Raw genomic sequence first — 23,733 nt, 5'->3', positions numbered from 1 at the left:
AAAAGTGTACACTTGAAGTCCATTCTTGCAAGTGCACATTAAAGTGTGTTCTTGTAGGTGTACACTTTCAAGTGGATACATATAAACCTTGAGAAATGGAGGGGGGCATGGTAGGTGTCTCTAGAAAGGCCAGAGGTTGTCGGGGGTTGATTTGCACATCTTGGGGGTTTCTTGTGAACTACATACAACAGCTAGTTAGCAAGAGAGGAGGAGCATGAGTGCCCTATTTGGTTGCAGAGAAGAGTCGTACTGTGGTCCTGTAGCTGTGTGCATGGTCCCATGTTCACCACTCTCTGCTCTCTCTATTGGGCATGGTAAAGGTCCTCCTAATGCACACACAGACACACTAACATGTGGACCCCCCACACACAGATGAAAACACTCTGTATAGGAGATCGAGTCTTATAAAACTAAACATTAATGTTTAACTAAGAATTAGGGCCACAGTAAAACCAGATATAATGCACACTGCCTCAGACCCACTCAAAGTTAGCTTGAATTCTACACCTCTGATGTTGCGCGTGATAACAATAGGCTTAAAAACTCAGTACCAGAAACAGATTGGTGATGCCATGGAGACTATGTTCATAAATGATACAGTCTGTGGTCAATTCGATTGAATATGTATAAGGCAATACCAAAATTCACATCAATATTTAGCATGACTGCAGCCTGATAAAGAAAAATATACCAGGCTGTAATCGGCACAGATTACTGGAGAATATAAAGGCAGGTCAAACTGTGAGCTTTCCAAACAGCCCTTAAACTCATCGGTACTTTACCTTCAAACTTTACTCATCAAGACTTGGTTAGCCTTTACTTTTTTCTCACTTCAAAATGCTACAGAAGGTTGTTTTCTGTCTTTACTTACATCGGATTCACAGTGAGATCACAGGAGTCTATTTAAGGTCTCTTAAGGATGCATGTTGTTCACTCTAGCAGTATCCAAGAAGTGTCTCCATAAAACATTGGTGTTCCTGATGTATTCAGATTTTTGAATACTAAGATTTTCTACCCCTAAAGTCTGATTCTAGCCTTAGTTGACTGAGACTCCCTGCACAAATATAATCCTAAATTGGATTACCTTGTGCGCTGCAATTATTTTTAAGAGAAGCAAAAAATTAGCAAGTCACAGTGGAATTTCCCTTTAAGGCCCAATTAAGCACAATCTCATTTCACATAGTTCTAATGAGCAGCGGTATTATGCAACTGAGAGAGACTGATTCACTCACCCTCTAGGCATGAGAAAAGTCGAAGGTTGTAATTCATTCTGCTGCTTTGCATGACATTATGAGTGTTACAGAAAACAGAAAGTGGGCAGAACTCCATTAAAGAACTTCTGGGAGGTAATTCACTTCATCAGGGGACCTTGTGACTGAAGTTGTAAAAACACTGGAAGTCACAGATTCATCACGGGTTATTGATCTGCCTTTTCTGAAAATGAAAGAGTGGGATGACATTTCCCGCATGCTAGCTTTAAATGACTCTTTAAGTCACATGAAGCCACAATATAACTAGATTAAGTCATTTGTCAAACAACAAAGACAACCGTGCTTCTCACAGACTCAAATTTGCATCTTCTCATAACTCACATCTAGCGCCTCAAAGGAAAACGGAGCAGAATCCACTTAGGATATCATTACTAATTCATACGTCCTTTCCCTCAATTGCATCTCATTACTGCTTCCTTTGTTTCAGAGCAAAAGTGCTGCTCCAGAACAAGGCAAACAGGAAAACAGGACGCAAATTATTGCTGATCATACAATGCTAAAAATAAAGGATAGATGTTTAATATGAGTGTTGCTGTGCACTGAAGGGTATTGGAGGCGATAGGATTTAGGCAAGGTGTGCTTGGAAAAATCAGCAAGAGCTTTGGTCTTTTTATTTATTTATTTATTTATTATGGAAAAAAAATCACAGTTACATGAGAAATAAAAAAAACATGACCCAATAAAACAGACGAAACACAAAAATATTACGCAATGACCTAATATATATATAAAAATAAGAAATATATATATATATATATATATATATATATATATATATATATATATATATATATATATATATATATATATATATATATATATATATATATATATATAAATTCTTAATTCTTATTTTTTTATTTGTCTTTTAGACTTCATGCCATTTTCTTAAAGCTCCTGTGAGTTTCTTTTTTTAAAGGGAAAGCAAAACAAACCTAAAAGTGACATAGACCGTTTTCAACCTCTAACATGGTCAAGATATTTAAATCAAGCTCTAAAGGAGGTATTAAACCAGCTCCAAACTGCCTTTCTCATAATGGTTTGTTGCGGTGACAGATTTACAATATGTAAACAAAAATATTGTCAATAACATCAGACATAAGATCTCTACATCTTAGTGTTTCCTACTCATTACAGTAAATTCATAAAAGGCCTTTATAAAGCTTTGTAAGCTCTGGAGGTGAGAGTAGAGATACCAGGGGAAGGGGCGGGTATTACTATAATACTCAACTTGTGATGTCACAAGTTGATAAGATTGTGAACAGCTTACAAGACTTTGTGCTATCAAACAAAGGTAGATTAAAAATAGAGACCTTGGTTTTTTTTCACATTATAGGGGTCGGTGAATTTTCTAGACACACAAGTGTGTGACTAAGAACACTAAAAGTGATGCTTCTTCGTGACCAAGGCTACAAAATCAATGTTTGCTTTTAAGTATAGAATATTTATAAAAAAATATTGAGGCAAATTAAGGAATCACATCCTAAGACTATTTTGGCCAAAGTTTAAAGTGTAAAAAAACAAAGTACAATGCAAACAAACAAACAAAACAACAACAACAACAACAACAACAACAACAACAAAACATGGTTTTGATGGTTTGGTCAACAAAGACATCAACTATCCTACTTTGTCCCCAGGGGCCACCAAAATCATCACAGACAGAAAGTTCCTCTCAAGAGCTTTAACATTACAAGAAAGACACAATTGGATCCAAGGGATCTGCATAGTTTTTTTCTTTACAAACTAATATTGTCACAGTTAAAGGTTCCTATATTAGGCAGCTATATCAAGCAGGGTCTGACTACTGAAATGTTTAACACACATGGCTCATTTATGGCAAAAGTCACAGAAGTCTGTCATAAATGGAAACATTCACTGACATCAAAATTCCTGGCACTGTGGAGTCATTTGTTTAGTTTTGTTGAAAACCAGTAGATTTGCTTTCATGGCTCATTCTGCAGAAACACTTTGGTTAGAAGATTTACAATATATAAAAAACTCAGTTCAGCAGTAAAAAAGAAACAGCTCTAAGAGTTTTCAATCACATAATTCACAAGCTTAAAAATGGTGTGTGCGTAACAAGTGGTTGGACATAAAAAGTGTTCATATAAAAGAAGTCTGAGTGTGGGTCTGTCACAGTCGATCATCCCCCTGAAGAAAATAAAAAACCTCAGGTCCCATGACCAATCAGGGTTATTTTACTGACAATAAGACTGAATGTGATGCATAAATCCAAAACAACATGAGATAGTAAGCTGATCTAGAGATTTCCATTGATGCCAACAGAGGAAACTCAAATTGATGGTGTCATATAAAGACAGTATTAGTCAGGTTTGGGTTTTTTTTTTTTTTTTACAATTATCTTTTAGGTATTGCAGTTAATATAAAGCCTGAATCACACTAGATCAGATCAGATGCACCATGTTGGTTTTGACTGCGTGCCATCTCATCACTCAGCTCCCACTGGCTGTGTTCAGTCTGCATTCAGGTGAGCCTCTCCTCATTCATGCTAGGCTGTAAAACCTTAATGCCTACTGTGCTTTTTTTTTTTTTTTTTTTTTTACTAAAGATAAAAATAATCTGACATCAACAGGGCTTATTTCGTTTTGAAAGTCACAGGATGTTTTAGTGTCGTTTCAGTGCCTGACTTCCTGTCCCACTCAATCTTCTCCAAGCAAACGATGCATTATTGCTCCAGCATCTGGCAAAAAATGTAATGCTAGTGTATCTTATTTGGACTCCGACCTGGCAGGGCTGAGACACAGCCAGAAAAAAAAACAGAGCTTACACATCGACTTTAATTTCAAACCTACCAGATCTGATGCTGTGATGACGTTGAGAAGGACGGGAAACAGATCTGGTGTGATTTCGCAGTGAGACATCAGAGTGGAGACGCATAATTCTTCTTAGCTTTCTCAGAGGCTAAGAAATAAGATGTTTGTCTAAAGTAATAGGTAGAGGCACGAATAATAGGACGTAAGTGCTGCAGGTATGTTACAAAACAGATAAAGGAAAAATTCAACATAAGTTCGGCCCCTGATGAGGCAAATGGCCAATAATGGTTGGCTTTCAGGAAGGGAGCACCACCCGAGAAAGCTCTGGGGACATGCCTGTTTTCACCCAAATGGAGAAGTTCAGGTAAAACCTTGACCAAGCACTGTGGTGGGTTTAACTGTTAGTAGATATGAAGTCAATTAAAATAATGCCCTCTTTATAAAACATAGAAACTATGCTTTCATTTTACTGTCAGGTTTTCACATTTATCGTTCCTTCCTGAGGCTTAAGTTTCAGTCAGCCTCCAAGAAGAGTTTAGGTGGGAAGTTGGATCTTCCTCACCAGTGTTTGCTCAGTAACCAGCCGCCTCCCCCATCTTCCTCCTGTCAGACACAGCTGCGATGCATCCATTCTCCTTTTCTACAGCATTCACTACATTCAGAAAGAATTGTGATTTCCCGAGTTTGTGTCCGAGCCGTATGAGGCCCTTCTTCACAGTCTGTGGACACACACACAAAAAACCCCCTGAATTAATTCCACTTATCCTCTCCACTTCAAATGCTAAATGAAATGTGACTTTGCAGGATTATGTCTCAGTAATCTCCATCAGAATCCATTAGCATAAAGCTAGTCATTAGAGTGTGGCAAATTTGAATGTCATTAATGGAAATTAATTTTTTTATCCTCACCTGGTCAAAGATTTCTTTGTTTTCAAATTTCTCAAAATTTAAATTATTCTGGGAGTCGACGAACACTATGGGTGCAGCGATAGCCTCTGTGAGGTTCATCCCCAGCCACAGGCGGTTCATTATCGACTGTAAGAATGAAAGACAAAAAAAAAATTGTGAGAAAAAATATTAGAACCAGTTTGAAAGAGTTTCATATTTCTGATTTTTACCAGTGCCACTGCTGTTGTAATCATACTCCCACCAGATCCACCAATCACAAGAAGACCTCCAGACTTGGACTCAAGTATAACTGGAGTCATTGAGGAAGGAGGCTGCTCACCTAGCACAAAATTAAAAAACATATCAGACCCAAAAGACACTGAGGGGTTATATCAATAAATGTTTTTATGTGAGCTGTCTTATGTTCAAAGGTTACGTATATTTCTGTGACTTTACCTGCTGTCAGTGAGTCTGCTCTCCTACAAAAGTCAGACAGCTCATTGTTGAGGATGATACCTGTGCTTGATGAGTAAACTGTTCCTCCAAACCTTGAAAACAAATCAGAGGTCTAAACAATACATTTCCATAATGTAGAGGACGTAAAAAACAAAACAAAAAAACTTAAAGACTCTGTGAGGACTTTCCGTTTGGCAGTGATTGCAGTGACACCTGTGGCCAGAGTGGGTAGTGTTTTTCAGTGATAAAGGCTGATTCTCATGAGCACTATCGCTCACTGTTGTAAAGACTTGACTCTTTCCAAGGCATACATTTGTGTTGGGAGCAGATCTTATTTTTAACACAACATGTCTGTTGATGTTTTAACATCTCAAGTTTGAACAGACCTCTGCAGAATAACTGCTGCATGTGGGTTGGAATGAACAGCTTAACTCAATGTGTAGTTCGGGCTCTATCAATCTCCTCCTGAGCTTTCTTCTCCTCTCCTGTCCCTTACATGACACTATACCCGCGTTTCCACCAAGCAGTCCGGTTTGGTTCTGCACGGTTTGGTACCGTTAAGCCTGATCCCGTTTGTGTTTCCACAGCAAACTGTGCCCTCTCGTGGTGGGCAGCGTGTAAGTTGGATGCAAAAAGCCGCAGCTGTTAAACCATAGCATGACGCCATAGCAGCGCAACACAGTTTACTCCTCTATTAAATCCAACAAAGAAGAAAAACGTGACACAGTAAACAAAGAGCACCGATGGAAGACATGCAGCATTTCATCTTCTCTGTGATTGGCGTGTAGCTCTCTGTTACAAAGTACCATCAAGTTTTGTTTCAGAGAAGTCTGTGTGCCGCCAGGAGAAATGCAGCCGCTGTCGGGGTAAATGATGATTCTTTTGACCAGTAAACAGTCTGCAGTGTGTTGCTCCACCTTCAGAGAGCAGATCGCTCCAGTCTGGCACCCATACGGAAGGGTCCCAAAAAAGTGGTATGGCTTGTTTTTTTTAATCTACTTGATTTGATTGAACCTTTATTTAACCAGGAAAACTTCATTGACATTAAAAATCTCTTTCACAAGAGTGTCCTGCCCAAGACAGCAGCACAATCAACAGTTTTATACAATACTATGGTTGTTTGGGGATCTGTCCTGGTACAAGTCGGTGGAAACGCCACAAAATGCGCACTCTACCGAGACAAACCGAACCTGTCTGCTTAATGGAAATGCAGCTTTTGTCAATCAGCATCAGGGGACTTAAGGTCTATGTGCCATAGATGGATTCTGAGGAAAATCCAATCTGATCACAGACCCTGAGAAATGTCATTTAAAAAAAACAATCTAAACTGATAATCTCCTTTTAAATAATAGATTATGAACATGCAAATATAAAAAAGTGAGACTATTTTAAGATCACCTAAATAAAGTCCTCATAGTGCCTTCAACACACAACTCTTATTTTGAAAAGACTTCCTGCTCACAGATGGTTTATAGTGCTGGTGGCAGAGACTGCCAGTCCATCCTCATCCAGCACCGCCACATGTGTCGTCCCAAAGTGGTCAGACGAAGGTTTGGTGTTAAAGTAGTAAGAGTTGTTATGAGTGGTGTCGGAGGAAATCATGTCCCTGATGCGGTTAATGAAGCTGGGATCCATCAAAAGCTCAACACTCTGAAAGAAGTACGAAGGAGGGATTAGAAAAAAAAATAAAGATCAAATCTTCATAATGAAACACATCTTTGAGTTTTTGTGGGTTTTTTTTTTTTTTTTTTTGCAGATTTTGTCCCAATTAAAAGCACTGCTTGTACAAAGACAGCCAGTACTGGAAAGATGGGGGAGTGTGTGACATAAAACAGAGGCCCACAGCTTAACAAGAAACAGAAACACTGCAATATATGACAAAGATGAATTTCAACATGTTGGGAAATAGACATTAAAACTTTCTTTATAAACAATTTTGGAAGATTTTTCCCATTAAATTAAGTTTGCTGTTTTATTTGAAATGTGGCTGATGCTATTTTCTAAACCATTCACACTCCTCCATGGGGTTTGTTTGTTTATTACACCAAATGTCCCACCAATTAATGTCTCCTCATCTGCTTAAGAGGTCGTCTAAAACCAACACCACATGAAGCTCTGAGTTATCAAACAATCTCTACTCCAACAAGATAAAAGGTTTTCAAGTTGCGAAAAGATGTTTTATTTTCTATCATGTAGTCTAAGATTTGTTAGCTTAGTTAGCCAGCTGTTACAGTAGCTTCAAATTTAGGCGGGTAACTTGTCTCAAAAGATGCTGAATAGACAAAAAGAAACATACAGCAATGTTAGGAAAACATAATTATACTCGGTCCAAACCTTTGTGTCATGAAAGTCAGGGTCTCGAATGTTCCTCTTCTGTCCATTTGCAAATTTAGCTGCCTCTATAAAACGATGGTACGTCTGAATCTTTTCCTCACCTTTAAAGGAGTTTGGATTCAAGGAGAACCCTGAATAAAGAGAAGAAGAAAAACCTTGTTCCAACTTAATAACTTATTCATAAATCTTGAGGTTATGTAAAGGTCATCACAAACTGCATTAAACCTTCCAGCAGTTTGAGAATGAAGGCCAGCAGAGGGCCCCCGGCAGGCGGTGGAGCAAAGTGCATCTTGGTATCCCCAAGAGGAACAGTCCATGCATCCAAAACCTGCACTTTGAAGGAGTTCAGATCCTCCATTTCCAACGTTCCACCTGAGAGAAACAAGCAGCATCATTTACAGCCTGTATGTTTGAGTAAGCTTCCTGATTTTTCTCATTTGAGACAAATTGCACCAACCTGCAGCTTTTATGTCTTTGATCAAGTTTTCTCCAACCGTGCCGTTGTAGAAGGCATCGGCGCCTTTTGCTGCGATCATTTCCAGGCTTTCAGCAAGTTTAGTGAACTTAAGGGTGTCTCCTTTTGTTAAGACCTTTTTGTTCTTGTTGCAGAAAACTTCACTAGAGGAAAAAGTAATAAACAAATATCACATTAAGACATACTGTTATTGTGAAGCAGGAACTTTAAACTCTTTTTTTTTACTTGCATTCAAGAATTATGCAATTATTATGCAACATGAACCTTCAAGAGTCAAAGGTCAACCCTGTGGTTACGTAAAAATTTGCTAGTTTACCAGTTATGAAATATAAACCAGGGGTTTAAAGGAGCGCACTTTGCCCCAGGACTTTTACACACTATTACAAGAGCTAAAAAAAGGCCTCTTAGAGACTAAGTGTCCCCATAAACAGAATATAATTAACAGTAAGTGAGCTTCTGTACCAAAGAGGAGAGCTCTCCACATGGTTTCTAGCAATGGAAATGTTCAGGAGGTGTGCCAGATACGGAGGCAGAGTGATGCCCTCCCTGGCCATTTTAATTGTTGGTTCAAACAGCTGGGCCCATTTCAGCTTTCCATACTGTCTGTGAACGGCTTCATAACCACGCAGCTCTCCAGGAACACCAATCCACTGTGTGCCTGAAGAAGTGATGGAAAAAAAATATTGAAACGTCACTAAAACTTGACTAAAAGAAGGATTAGCACAACAAAGATGAGCGCTCATGAAATGCAAAAATGAGCCAAAAGATGCATGAGAAAAAAAAACTATCATTAATGATAACTGAGCATGAAGAAAAAATCTACATCACAAGCACCTGTGCACTCTGTGGACAATCCTGCCTACCTGTGGTCATCCGTGGAGTAGTTGGACACTCGTCTAAAAGGTTCCTCTTGAAAGACTTTGGCACCGTCTCTCTGAAGTTGAACACTTTAACTTTGCCTGGAAGAAAAATCCACAATTAGTCTGATTTATAGTCAACTATGATAATCAGTAAATGAATAATCAGTAATCAGAAATGCACTGACCTGTTTTATCTCTTATAGTAAATATAGACCCTCCTCCGATGCCCATGCTCTGAGGGTTGATGATGGATGTGCACAGAAGAGCTGCAATGGCGCCATCTACTGCTGATCCCCCGTCCTGCAGCATCTTCCTGTAACATGTACATTTTTTCTACTGTTACATGAAGAATGCCTCAGTGTGTCAGACCCCTGCCTGCCAGAAGGCAAGTTTAAACCACATCCTGGTGTTTGATCCTTCAGTTAAATACCTGGAAGTCGCTGGCCATGATGGAGCTCTTTCAGAGCATGATTCATCCGTTTAAAACTGGGACATTTACAACTCATTGATTTTGAGGCGTATCCAATCTAATTATGCAACACAACAGAATGTGTAAGCTTAATCTGAAAAGTCTCTAAGGGCTCTGAATGGCTCCTTTCAACTAAGAAGCTGGCATGGAGTCAGATGTGTTCACTGAGAAAGGAGTGGGAATGTTCTGGCTCCAGTAAGGTCAGACAGACTCAGAGCTTTTGGGTTTAACGAAGGAAAGAGTCTGAGATGGTAGATTGACTGACGCAAATTTAATCAGATTGGTTTGAATGGAAGTCTTGTGGAGGCTGATTAGACAAAACAACAAATGCAGTAGTTGATAATGATTTAATGTTGTTTTGTAAATGTTGTTAAGCGAAGGTCATGTTTGTAAATGAGAACTGGTTTGCAAACATTTTTACCTGGTAAAATAAAGGTCAAATAAAATAAAAAAAAATAAGTAAATAAGAAAATGAAAAAATAAATTTTTGGATTGGTCTTATGGTAACTCACCATCAAAGGATGTTGTGTGTCAAGACATACATGTATGTTTTTTTCTGAAAACCTGAGATTGGATGTGAGCATATGTCAAGAAAAAAAAATACAGATAAAATAATCACGACACCACCGTAACAATTTGATTTGATTAAACATGATTTTGTACTGTTCAATATGGTATGGTATCATTACAGACATTACCATACAATACTGTGCTATTTAGTCAATATATCAAGCTAAAATGGTAATTAAAAACCCAGAAAGGTCAGAAAAGAGAATACTGAAATAGAAAAATAGCTCAACAACAAATGATCCAAGCAGAAACAAATAAATCCAACATAACAATCTAACCCTAGCCCTAATCAAAGGGTACCTATCCAAATAATAAAATGAGACACAAGAGAAGCTAGGCAACACAAGATAAATGATCCAATATGATCTGGTGTGATAAGATATACAATACAAGACATGATGATGTGGTATAATACGACAGTGCCAGCCCTTGAGCAGGTGGTCCACCGTCCTGCCCTATCTGAATAATGACAGAAAAAGCCAGAAAAAACACCTTAAAAACAACCCAGCTCCTCTGAAGAAGATAAGTTAATTGAATATCAAGTTTAGAGAGGACACAGAACAGTGGGGCACCCGCTTGAGGGCTAGCCTCATGCGTGCAACCTGAAGCACTAGGTCAAAGGTTGACAAACTTTTCAGTCAGGGATTATGAAAATTCCAAAAAGGCCAATCAAATAGAAAACAAAACCAAAACAGACTAAAAGGAACAAAGAAAAGCCTGTGACACATAACTGACCTGATCGGTAAAACATTAGACTACGTATGTGCATATATTGCTGTTTCCTAAATGAATCTGCTGCCACTGATGACATCATTAACCTATTTTAGTCACTATGCAGACGGATCAAACATTTTCTGTTTGCATGGTTTTATACAGGATTAAGCCCACATCTTTTTATTTTTATTTTACTATAATAGATGTTTTATGCAGTTTTAAGTGGTTTCTTTATTTTTAATTTTTAAAGGCATTCCAAAACATCCTATCAGTTTTTGAGGACCTTCACTTAAGCCGCGTTTCCACCAAGCAGACTGGTTCGGTTCAGTACGGTTTGGCACGGTTTGGTACAGTTAAGCCTGATCCTGTTTGCATTTCCTCAGTAAAACTGTGCCCTCTCGTGGTAGGCAGCATGTAACCCGGATGCCAAAAGCCGCAGCTGTTAAACAATAGCGTGACGCCGTAGCAGCACGACACAGTTTACCTCGCTAATAAAGAAGAAGAAACAAGTGATGGAAATGGAAAACATGCAGCATTTCTGCTCTGGGATTTGGATCTTTGATACAAAGTGCAATCAAGAATGACGATTCTTTTGACCAATCAATGTCTGGAGTGTTGTAGCCCCACCTTCCGAGAGCCGATCGGTTCAGTCTGGCACCCATAAGAAAGGGTCCCAAAAAGTGGGACGGCTCATCTCGGTTATTTGGGGATCTGTCCCAGGATAAGTCAGTGGAAACGCCACAAAATGCGCACCGTACCGAGAACAGCGGAACCGGTCTGCTTGGTGGAAATGCGGCTTTAGGTAGCCACTGTGCTAGGTTTTACTGGTGCCTTGAGTTATTAACTGCACATGTTTTTTGGGGGTTTCTTTTTTTTTATCAAAGTAAATCAAAACATATTTAGTCTCTTGTATCACATTTAGCTATCAGGATTAGTGACAGCTAACTGTGAGCTAACTGGCGAACTAGCTTTAGACATTATGCCAGAGGGAAACAGAAACAGTATATAGTGCAGCTCTGCACTTTTTCTTCGTAGCTTTTTTTTTTTTTTGGATGGGGGGGGGGGGTCCATGTGTTTTTGCCTCCCAAAAGGGCCGTTATTATGCTTAAACTACCCAAAGGGCAGTTAAGCGTGTTTTGCCAAACAGGTGGAAACTTAAGCAAGTGTTGTTTTTAACAATATGCAATATGAGTCAATACATAATGCTTTTAATATAATATTATATAAAAAGATGCTTAACAGTATGCATGCAGTACAATAAATTACACAACTCCCTCCATTCAGAACTTGATCTTGGGCCCAAGTACTCGTTAGCATACTGGATGCTAGCCCACAAAATATTGGGGAAAGAGGCAAGTTATAGCAATAGATTCAATAGAACACGGTTTGTTCAACTTTACAGGAGCAGAAAATATAAAATTGTAATGTAACTTACTTTACAATCATATCTAAATGATAAATGATCTACATTTGTTTGAAAAAAAAAAAAAATCAAGGCTTGCCCTTAATAATAAAAAAAAAAACTTGTCAGATGAACATGTTGCGTGTTCCTTCGAGAGCTCATTGTCTGTCGTGAGGAAATGAACCCCTGACAAATCTTGGCAGACATGGGAAAAGAAAAAACCTGAACACAAAAGCCGGAAGAGCTACATGGACATTCCACTTTTAAAAACACCTTTATCCCAAATTTAGAGGCAGTGAAACCAGAGATTAATGGGGTTCACACTGAACAATGACTGCATCAGAGAGATGAGTCAATTCACTGCACACAACAGAGATAAACATCAGTTAGTGGCGTTAAATCGTTCAATCATGTCAAACAGCAGAGGGTGGAAATAAATCAACAAAGGGTGAGGAGAATCACAGCCTGTCTGCACACACTTCTGCAGGTATTATCTCCATTCTTCAAACAGAGCCTATCAAATCTCTTAAACTGCTTATCCCATTGCTCGGTTCAGCTTTTTATCTCAGCCACGAGAGCAGATAGGCTGTGGAGTCTTGAGCAGCAGAAGTTTTAAAGTGATCAGGGAAAAACTTGAGACCCATTCGGCACGATTTACTCCTTAATTAAACTTTTCCAAATAAGAAAGAGAGGAAAAAGCGCCTTACCTGCCAATCTGTGAGCACTGTAGAGAGTCCGCAGCGACAGCGGCGTGTTTGTAGCTGCCTTGGGGGCATCCCCTGTCCGAGAAAACGCAGAAACAGACGAGAGCAACGACGCCGAATAAACCAAAAAAGGTACAGCAGCACACCAGCCATTGCCTGCGATTAGCCATTGAACTATCTGCGGGTAAACTGTGTGCGGAGGAAACTGTTGCTGCGTCTCAGTGCGCAAACACGCGCTCAATGAGGACTCGAGTGCGTAAATCCCTACCTTGGTTTTCACCTCCCACCTCCTTCTATTCCAACATCCCTCTCACTTTGTACAAATAACCATCTGTAGGACGGACTTACCGGACATCTTAACGGCCCTGTCCGACGTTTTTAAGCTGCTTTATCACTCGTGTCTACATGACGTCGGAAATAACCGATCTTCCTAACAGCAGTTGCATCGCGGAAAGTCCCACTTGGTGCGTTTTTCCTCTCTCAAAACTGACTTGAAACAAACCTAATTAAATATTACTTAATCATGACACAGTTGCGTGATATGAGATGTTCCGGAGTTGAGAAGTTTGTGGTGAATAAATTATATCCAAACAAGTGGAAGAGCACTCTATGTGGGAAGTGAAACGGATGTGACAAAGCCTCTGACCCCTTTTGCTTTCTCTGCGTCCCCAAAGTTGCATTTTTACCAGCCCAGTACAGAAACTCCTGTAGAAACAGGCTGTGAGAAGAATGATGCTGCTGGATGTGACCTAAGTGTCACTGAAACATGGAGACTGGACTGAAATCTCGTCAACATTACCATCGTATTCTTCTGTCTTCTGTATTCTTGTTCTTCTATCTTCTACACTTATTATTCCTAAATTTCTCACTAGGGATAAATAAAGTTTTTTTTTTTGTATTGGATTGTATTCTGTTTTGATAACTAAGTACAGAGGATACTCTGTTTTTTTTACTGTTTGGATGTCCATGTCTCTCAGTGTGTCACAAATGCATTCACACCTGTAGTTGAAGCTCCTGTGGGGAGTTTAACCAGGTCATGAAACAGACTGAAACTAGAAAAGCACCCAGAGAGCCCAGACCCCCACCAAGCATATTGTGATTGTGACCAAACACTGCAGTCCAACTTTAATGTTATATTCCCTTTCATCAGACTGTCTGCTACAATTTGGTGTTAGTTGCAGGTTTGTAAGATAATTTGTTACCTGACAGTGTTGAAAATTATGATGACCCAGCACAAATTTCATATTCCAGATCCTAGTATCCAGAATATTGCCAGGATCTGGATCACACTTTTACAATTGTTAGAAATTATGGTGACCTTCTCTTGTATTGTTTTGCAAAGCGATCGGACCATTTATGTTGGAGTTATATACACATATGGTGAAAACAGTCCTATCTCACAATGATAAAAAATCCTTTAAAAAAATCCTGGATCCAGACGGTGATCCAAACCACCTCCAAAATTGAATCACTCTTTCCTTATCCCATTTTGGACATTTCCTGAAAATTTCGTCGAGATCCATTTGTTACTTTTTGAGTTATGCTGTTCACAGACAAACCGACAGACAAAGTCTCCCAAAAACATAACCTCCTTGGAAGTAATCAATACAGACACCTCTATATGAGCTAAAATGCAGACAAAACCATCAGCAACAAGACTAATTACTTCCATAGAGTTCATTCAATGCCTGAAAAGGCTTGGAGGGAGTAGGTGTCGCATGAAAACAGCAGCTTTTAGCATGGGATACTAAGATGGTGCTGTAAATGGTTCTCTCAGTACTGCACTCTCTGGTACCTTGAGCTGTTTTTTTTTTTCCACACTTTGCTCTTCTTCCATGGTCACTTACACCAGGGAAGGGCTCATCAACATTGGACTGACATCTGTTGGGACTTTTCTCCTGTTTATATTGAACCAGGAAGTTTTACAGAGATTTTGGTTGGGAAGAGAGCAGGAACACTCATGAAACTCTGTGGGGTACACTGTGCTCCCATCCATCCAAATGACCAAGAACAAGATGGATTAATTACTGCTGCTTAACAGGAAAATCTCAGGCTCTAGCGGATCTGCCACCTTGTGTTTCATCAGAGCCTGCGGCATTGATTGTATCCCCAACAGAGCTCAACATCTGCCTGGCTTTCATTTCCTCCACTGGGGGCATGCAAGAGGCAACATCCAGTTTAGAAAAATGAAGCCGATGTTAAAGTGTTAAAAGTTGCTGTTCATCAAGAATCTGCTTGAGGCTAAGTGCAGAAAGACTTTAAGTCACACACTGTATAGTTGTTGATCTATTTTCAAACTCTGCGGTTTAGAAGCCATCAGGAATCAGAGACACAGCCCTGCTCACGTGACAGCACTTTGTAGCTGTTAGAAAGGAAGCTCAAAGCCTACATTATGTCCAATGTGGCAGCATCTGCAGATTGGTTTCATTTCACAGTTTCAGGAGCAGACAGGTGACATCGCAGAGTCTACATCCATGTTTTATACATATTCTATGGGGGCATGTAAAGGAGCTCTCTGTGGAGACAAGCTGAGGCAGAACATGGTGGTTTCACTCACCAACCTGTCTGTACCAGCACCTATCTGTCAGTGGATCAACTTCCTGATTGACACAACAAGTGAGGCTGGGGAACTTGAGGTGAGGTGTGAGCTCTGCCCACCACTCTCCTTCTTCAACACCAATGACTGCACCTCAGGGGATCCCTCTGATAAACTCCTGAAGTTTGCAGATGATACCATCATGGTATAATTTCATCCAGGATTGATGACAGTGGACTTTAGGAGACAGATTCAGTGACTCTTCTTACGCTTGTTAAGAACAAGGGAAAGCAAAGACATCAAATGTAGCAGTCGGCAGATAACAAAACATCCAGTTGGATTCTCATTCATCCAGGTTATGGTTATGCGGAAGACTCAAGCAAAACAGAAAGACATAAATAGAGCAATGTGTGTGTATGATCAGACTTGTACATCAGGGAAACCAAACTCTACAAGTCTTCAGACAGAGAGCAAAAGTTCCCTACTGTAGCTTTAAGGCTGTATTATGTCCCACTCATCCTGGGTAGGTATCAATATCGGGTGCAAACAGCCTCTAACATCCAAAACTTTTTGAATAAGTTCCTGATTTATTTTTCTTATTCCCTTATAGTAAAGTTTAGAGCACAAGTTTAAAAAGTCAAACACAGGAACTTCTACTTTTTGGTGTTCAATAAAAATGATAAGAATTACAACTGAAAACATGACAGCTGCTCAATCAGGACAGTTAACCTGTCAGCTTTGCCTCTGTTGACCATAAAAACTGACTCTTACTTGAAGACAAAACTGAAACCAATACTCAGAAATATTTTGTGGAGTTGCCAATTTCACAACACCAGTAAATAGAAACCTGATCTTTAAGTCGTACAGTGCACAGCATGTAGCACAGCACAGCATGCTCGAAACAGAGCTTCAAATTTAGACAATGCAACAAGACAGCAGCATCCTTCAGTGCAAAAAAAAACATGTTTGTGTATTTACGGGCGATACGTAGCTGGCGTATACAGAAAAGTAAGAAGTTGTTGAACCAAATGCACTTTGTGTGAATGTCACTGTCGTCACACAACTGGTGTGTCAACATACCAAAACCAAAAGTGAATAAATCTGTGAGGGAGTGAGAAAGTACCGTGCAGGTCAACCTGAACACAGATAATTCATTGTCTTCTCTGTTTTTGATCATGCAGCACCTGTTGGTGATAAAAAAAAAATCTCCCCATACATGACCAATTTACCCTGGAGCTGTTTACAGAGGTACAACCCCAGACTCTGACTCTTATGGAAACAGAAATATTCATCAACACTTCCTTCTTTCAGCTTGGCTCATTTCACTTCAGCTGAAACTCGATCAAAAGAGTGATAAACCAGTGACGCTGAAAGAAAGAATAAATGTCAAATCTTGTAACCTGCAGGTAACCGCAGAGGTGGGCAACAAGTCTGGGCATGATGGCTGGCTAGATTAACAAATCTGTCAGCAGTGAACCAAGCATCTCAGTATAAAGATCTATTAGATAAATGCAAACATGGAAAGTGTGTTGGAGGAAATCATCATACTCTAATGATCTGGCAAAGACGCTTCTGTTTCTTGGTGAACAATTTGTCTAAATGTGTTTATGTTTCAAAGAGGAAGTCCTGTTTAAAAGACACCTCAGCTCAGTTATTCCTGGCTGTGATCCAGACCCATTGTTGGCTTTTTGTTTGACTCTTTTGTAAGCCCGCATTTGGCTCTTTCAGTTCCAACACATCTCTTAAGCTTTGTTGGCAGAGGACAAAGAGGTAATGTAGGTTTCGTGGGACATGAATGCATTTCATGAGGGATGGCTTTATGATAACAGAAAAATGAAGTCAGTGTATGACAGGCCAATAAATTTATGTAATGTAATGAGTGATCCTGATGAAAAGTTGAGTGAAGATGTGTCAACATGGAAAAAAGTGATAATAGTTGGATGGGGTCAAGCTAAGGTTTTAGAACGGGCAGTCTCTGTCCGTGGTGCTGACCCTCAGCTGAGCTTTAACCCCAGGAAGACATCTGCTGCCCTGTCCCTTTCATTGCTTTGTTATTACTTTTATTTTCAAATTGTAAGCTGTCTGGTGTAATAACTACATTAATATCAATCTCTTTATTGTGCTAGCTTTTAATTCCCTTTTTCTGTCATTTCATTTTCTAAACAAGGAAGTTAGGACATACTCTATTACATCAGATTCAGATAAAACTGCTTTGACTTTACTTGACTTGCTACAGACTAAACAAGCATAGATAGAGTACTTATAAAGTGGTCGTGAATCATGTCCGAGTTAGAATAGACCACCTCTAAACTTATCAGTTTTACTGCATCAACTGCAACCCATGATCAGATAAAACTTCACCACAAGGGGGAGATACTGTTCATGTTTTTGGCTTTATCACCCTTATCTCACCACAGATTAGATGTTTTGGTTTCACAGAGGCAGATACAGCCCACAGCTTTCATCTTTCGATGGACATGGTTATGGAGGTGAAATATATAATTTTCTAAATCCTACATTTGCATTTTCTGTTAAGGTCGCAAACAAAACTGAAGTATATGTATGTAAAGTATATGTAACGTCTCACCACCACTGCATATTTAGACTGTGTTTAAGCTACTTGTAAAAAGCTGAAGCTCTGCAGACATTCTGCAGAAACTCGAGAACTCTTACAGCTGACATGGTTTAGTGAATGTATTTATCATGAAGCGAAAATGAGTTGCATGAACATCTAGAGTTCAAAAGTTGCAAAAGAGAACGCAAGAGATTGAAGTTATGAAATAGTGCAAGAAAGGTGAAAAAATAAGGGTCAAAATAGTCTAAATATCAAAACAATCCTGATGCTGATCCTGCCATAAAAAAAAACTAACATATTTTCCACATATCGCCCCCAAATGGAGAACATTTTCCTGAAGAAGAAGCAGAGTTTGCTGATGTTTACACAGCATATAACAGTACAGAATAAAGTATAAAGAGACAGCTGACCTGTGGCAAAGTCCCACCCTCAAATGCGATGAGCCAATCACAGTGCGTACAGCCTTTCCGATCCACTCTGATATTCCCTGCCCTTCCACTGAAATGCTTTGCAGATGTTTAGTTTTTGTTCAGTTTTATTAAGTTTTTCTGAGGTTTTGAGTTAAAAAATGGTCAAACAGTGTTCATGGGGTACATGCAACTCCAATACAAGGTATCCTGAGGATCTGGGAGACGGAGGGTGAGCAAGTCAACAAATATAAAGAAATATAAAGTTGTCTTTAACATCTCTAACTTTAGCTAAAGTCAGCCTAATATTGGCTCCTTGCTGTGTTGTTCATCACTTCACTTTGATTGTTGGGAACTTATTAGTTCTTGTCCAAAGAGCTTTAGTTAAACTTACTAAAAAGGTTGTTGTTCTTTTCTCATATTCGGAGCCAAAAACCTTATCTGCAGTAATGATGATGATGGCAACACATTTGCATAGGGATAAGTAAATTTTTTCGCTTGTAACTGAAGCTTTTTATTGACCTTCTCAACAATTTATACATCCCGCCAATGTGTAGTTTAGATTATCTTTCTGTCTCCAAAAATAATTGATGGCTTCCTGAGAAATGTCTGCCATAGCGCCTGTCACTGAATGTTCATTGTTTTTCCAAGTAAGTAGAGGGGGCGTGGCTTACACAAAGATAAATTGAGGGACACGGGAGGTTTGATTTAATAAGTCTTTACTGATGGCACAAGTATATTTGAGTACACTTCGTAACTACCTTTTTAAAGAAGCATTAAGTCGAGAATTCATGTGTTACTTTCAGGGTTACTAAAGGTGTCACTCAGCTGCTGCCCCTCGGCGGTTTTCACAAAATCAAGTTTGGACACTCCTGTCCTAGGGGACATTAAAGTGAAACATATGGCGTTAAAAATACGTATATTAATGTTGACTTTTGTTTTTGCATTAGCTAAGCCTCAGTGTCACAGCTGCAGACGTATTGTTTTCTCCATCATCGATGTTAAATCCTACAGCGCTGTGTTGTAATAATCCCTTGAGGTTGGGTCTTTAACTTCATTTAAAGTACCAAGCCAATTACCCTCAGTTAATAATGCAGCATGATTTAATTTTCAATTGCACAGCCCACAGAGATGGTGCAGGGGCATATTTTGCAAGGATAGTGTAGGTCATTGAGTTTCTATAAATAGTACTTTGTTATTATTCTGCCCTCCCTGCATCAAAGCGGTGGCAACCCTTTTTCACCTAAATCCACCATCCTACAGTGTGCCCACACAGCGCCTTTACAGCGTTAAGTCCTTGGGAAATATCAGCGTCCTCTTCTTTTTGCTTCTTTTCATTCTGCAGGAAGTGATTCAGAAACTCCGTCATGCACTTGTCTTTGTTGATGTGTAGTTGAATCGTTTAATTGCTGACATGCACTTCAGTACACTGTGAAGGTTGATGGGTGACCCTAATATATTTTATTCAAGGTATAAATAGTTACAAAACTATTTTCATCTGACTGAGTCAGACTGAAAGAGCAGACAGTCAGAGCAAAATGTAACAGAGCAGCACCGGAAAAATTGAACACTCAAGATAATCATGATTATCCACTTATTCACAGATAATGCATCATCCCAAAGAGAAACAGCCCTGGCACGTCACAGGTCTGCAGCTAATGTTGACGATAATTCTCATGCAAATTTCTTATGTTGTATTCGACATTGTGAAATTACACAAAAAGATATTTCATGTTAAAATATCACGACAGTATTTTGATAAAACCAGGCTTAACTTTAAATGGGTGCAGACTAAGTTCAGAAAAGTTGTTGGTAAGCCACAACGGTTTGTTTCAGTCCTTTCTCCATCATATCTGAAAACAAACACCTGCTGTGTCTGTGAACAGTAACACTGATTGAACTGCTCCAGCCTCCATTTGCTGAGATGAAACCATTATTGAAGTGGGTGGAAATTAAGCAGTTTAAGCTCAGAGGAATTAACGCTTTCCTCGCACTGCTGCGGCTGATTGGAAATAAGCACGTGAACAAATCCCAATGTGCTGAAACCAGCTCATTCTGAGATTTGGTTAAAGGAAATTGGACATTTTGTTTCAGTCAGTGAAGAGACAAATGAATCTATAAGCCTGAGGGAAACAGTCAGGGTAAGTTTGTGAGGAGAATTTTAAAAGAAAACATGCTCATCCAAGATTTCAATGTTTTTCTCAATCCAGAGTTTGAGATGTTAAAATTGGTCCTTTTTATATAGACAGTTAAAAGCACATTTACAACTTACAAACTGAGGAGCTTTCAAACAGTTATGCAAGAACTACTTCCCTGGTAACTAATTATATTGAAAAAGGAACCATACAATTACTAGTTCAATTATGTTTTGGAAAAGTAGCGTGTAACTATAGCTACTTTTTTAAAAGTAATTTGCCCAACACTGCTCCAAATCATACAGATAACACAGCCCCCATGCGCTTCATAGGAGTACTGCATTTTATTACAGGAGCATAACCAGGCTTGATGCTGTTAGTGGACACAGGCCCTTAGGCCCTGTTTACAACGTTTCATCTAAAAATGCTAAAAGCAGTGAAAAAAATCTGCGCTTACACAGAAACGCTGAGGGACTGAAAACACTGTAGTAAGCATGCCAGGCCTGTAGGTGGTGCCTTGTCTTGTTCAGATGCTGCTTTTGGGAGATCTCGACTGAAGTGGAGATGAGCCGTCTGGTGAGCCGATATCTGGTGTATTGGTGAATACCAAGTGCAAAAGTGGAGCAACAGATACACATTTTGTATGAAGACAGTTGGCAGATACAGCAGATTGACACACACAAGCACGGCACGGTATTTCGTGACGATTGCTGCTGTTGTCCTGTTGTATGTGCTCGCATGAAGCAGAGTGTGACGTCAGCGTTTCCACTAAAAATGCCGGCTTACTGTCTCAGTACCGTTCCACAAAAATCCTACTCTGGAGGCCATTTTCAAAAGTTTGTGTTTGAGGTCGTCTGAAGCACCATTTCCGAGAAACGCAACAAAACTTTTGCGTTTCACCCTAAAACCGTTGTCATGTAAACGGCCCCTTATTCTGTTTCTGTGTTCCATTGGTTTAGTAAGTCTGAGCAACTTTTGCCCATGGTCTGGACATAACAACAGAAACCATGAAGACAGTCTCGGTCATATTCAACGTTTGATCAGTGTTGCTTAAAAACTGAACTATGAGCTAAGGTTAATGGAAACTGACTGACGTAATGAACACATGAATATTTAAATGAACTGGTTCACTGGAGCAGACACTTAATTATCCTCTCAGTCCGTTAATGACATCACAGCTCTCATCTGAACTTGAAACCTGAACCTGGGCTTTCATCTGCACGAGTTTCTGGCCTCAAGCTGTAACGTCCGACAGAAAGTGTTCATTAGATGAGTGGACAAAATGTTTGGATGATTCACATGATGGAGCTCTTTCTTCACCTCCTGGACCCCAAGCTGCTGTGTGGTTAATTATTTACCAGGCTGATGAATGTTTCAGTGAAACCAAACTGCTGCAAGGGACCAGGTTGATAGGAACACAAGATATGAGCAATTAGAAAGATAATGTTGAGGGATTGAAGACGAAAGAAGTAGAGTACTGGTCAGCATTCAGATGTGATTTATCATAACATTGTAACATGCTTCAATCAAACACTACCTTACTTAAGAAGGACAACCAGAGACTGAAAACTCATTAAAGCTGCTTATGCTTATAGAAGATCAATAATTGTTGAAACTGAGACTGAAATACAAAAAGACGTCTTTCAAAGATGTCTTTCAACCTAAGACATCAAAATAAACCACTTAATTGCTAAATATTAGTCGTTCAATATGTGAGCCATGAGAAGCAGCTGTGCAGGACTTGGCTTAAAGATAGTTTGGCCAGATGACCCAATGAGAGTCAGTGATGTGAGAAGTTGAAGGGGTTTAAATTTAAAAACACATCTCCCTCCCAAAAAAAAGAGTCAAATTGTACTACAAAATACACAATTCACTTAAAAAGCAGTTTCACTGAAGTAACTTTTGTATACTCATTTGTTTTTTAGACTAGTATTATTTCTGCACACCGCATTTTCCTGTTGTTTTTCACTCTCTGTCTCTGCGGACATTAAATGGGCCATATTGAACCCTGAGGCTTGTACGGCCCCCGCTGCAGTCCAGTGTTCACAGGGAGAGCCAGAACGAGAGGGACTGGTGTACAAAGAGCAAAATATAAAGAATCTGCAATGTAGGGATGTAAGATATACAGGGTTTCAGTTATTCACAAGAGTAGAAAAACATGATTTTGTTTAAGTGTCGAGATGTTGACAGGACACTAAGTCCTGCAGGGTTAACTCCTGATAAAGGCTCTTTAACACGCCAACAATGTCACAGCACTTCATGCACTCATCAAGGTGCTGAGGAGAAAAAACAGGCCGCTGTTGAAGGTGGGGGATGGGAGCGATGGAGTGAAGATACTTTGCCTCAGAGGAGGCAGAGACACAGATGTCAGAGAACAAAAATCCTCCAGAGAGAGAGGAGGGTAAAATCTGCTCATGTCTCCGCTTTGCTCTGTGTAAAACAGTTCGTGAGAGCTGGCGTGTCTAATTGGCACTGTACATTAACATCATTACATACGTTTCTTCTTTTGCCCTGCATCCCCGGACATCTGCTGCGAGGATTATCACTCAGGATGTGCAGATGGGAGGAAATGAGGGATAGTCATGCTTTCATTTTCTTTTGAACTTTGCTACTCTTATTATAAGTAACCCCCAGTCAAATATTCCATTATGTCCCCACCTTTGCACCATTATTTAATGCTGGTTTTGGCAACCATGTTTTTTTGCATGCATGAGTTGGAAATATCACTGAGGCTGGATTATATTCTTTGCAAAGGGTGAAATACAACCATCATTTGTCTGAAAGATGTTTACATGTAATGGTATCAAACAAGTTAGGTTTCAGCTGGATCAGAATAAACTTAGCACAAAAAGTAAGGAAATGTATGTTTGGTAGTTTACTTAAAACCTTATGCAGTGTTTCCTGCTGATACATGCTTCACAGTGACCCCTAGGTGAGGAAAATACAGTCCCTCTAACTATTTTGAGCTACAGCCCTGATTTTTTTTTTAAAGTTATCGTAGCCACAAATGATCACCAGTGTTGGTGTGTGTCACACAAAATGAAAACCCTGATAGCTCTTTTGTACAGTGTTGGATCAGAACCAAAACGCACACACATGTTCGATGTCTCAGCCTAAGTGCATCTATATGCTGCTTTTCAGCTTAAAGTACAGCACCCCT

At 39.5% G+C, this 23,733-nt stretch overlaps 1 protein-coding gene across 1 annotated transcript in view; it reads right to left on the bottom strand.

Annotated features, from left to right (window-relative positions):
• Window positions 1-3,814: 3,814 nt before the first annotated feature.
• Window positions 3,815-23,733, bottom strand: part of ggt5b (gamma-glutamyltransferase 5b) — a 41,618-nt gene continuing 21,699 nt past the window's right edge. Inside the window, exons 2-12 of the mRNA XM_074689865.1 lie at window positions 9,247-9,374; window positions 9,065-9,160; window positions 8,664-8,859; window positions 8,184-8,344; window positions 7,952-8,098; window positions 7,727-7,857; window positions 6,855-7,042; window positions 5,393-5,484; window positions 5,167-5,276; window positions 4,958-5,083; window positions 3,815-4,767 (exon numbers count right to left, since the gene is read on the bottom strand). Coding sequence (XP_074545966.1) covers window positions 4,621-4,767; window positions 4,958-5,083; window positions 5,167-5,276; window positions 5,393-5,484; window positions 6,855-7,042; window positions 7,727-7,857; window positions 7,952-8,098; window positions 8,184-8,344; window positions 8,664-8,859; window positions 9,065-9,160; window positions 9,247-9,370 — 1,518 coding nt within the window. The 5' untranslated portion in view covers window positions 9,371-9,374 and the 3' untranslated portion in view covers window positions 3,815-4,620. The remainder of the gene's footprint in view (window positions 4,768-4,957; window positions 5,084-5,166; window positions 5,277-5,392; window positions 5,485-6,854; window positions 7,043-7,726; window positions 7,858-7,951; window positions 8,099-8,183; window positions 8,345-8,663; window positions 8,860-9,064; window positions 9,161-9,246; window positions 9,375-23,733) is intronic.

The sequence above is a fragment of the Halichoeres trimaculatus genome, unplaced genomic scaffold (genome assembly GCF_033239565.1).
Source record: "Halichoeres trimaculatus isolate MK-OKI-2021-1 unplaced genomic scaffold, fHalTri1.1 fHalTri1_scaffold_16, whole genome shotgun sequence".
Taxonomy (NCBI): Eukaryota; Metazoa; Chordata; class Actinopteri; order Labriformes; family Labridae; genus Halichoeres; species Halichoeres trimaculatus.
The sequence above is the reverse complement of the archived record's forward strand: the minus strand, read 5'-3'. Positions and strand labels throughout refer to the sequence as shown.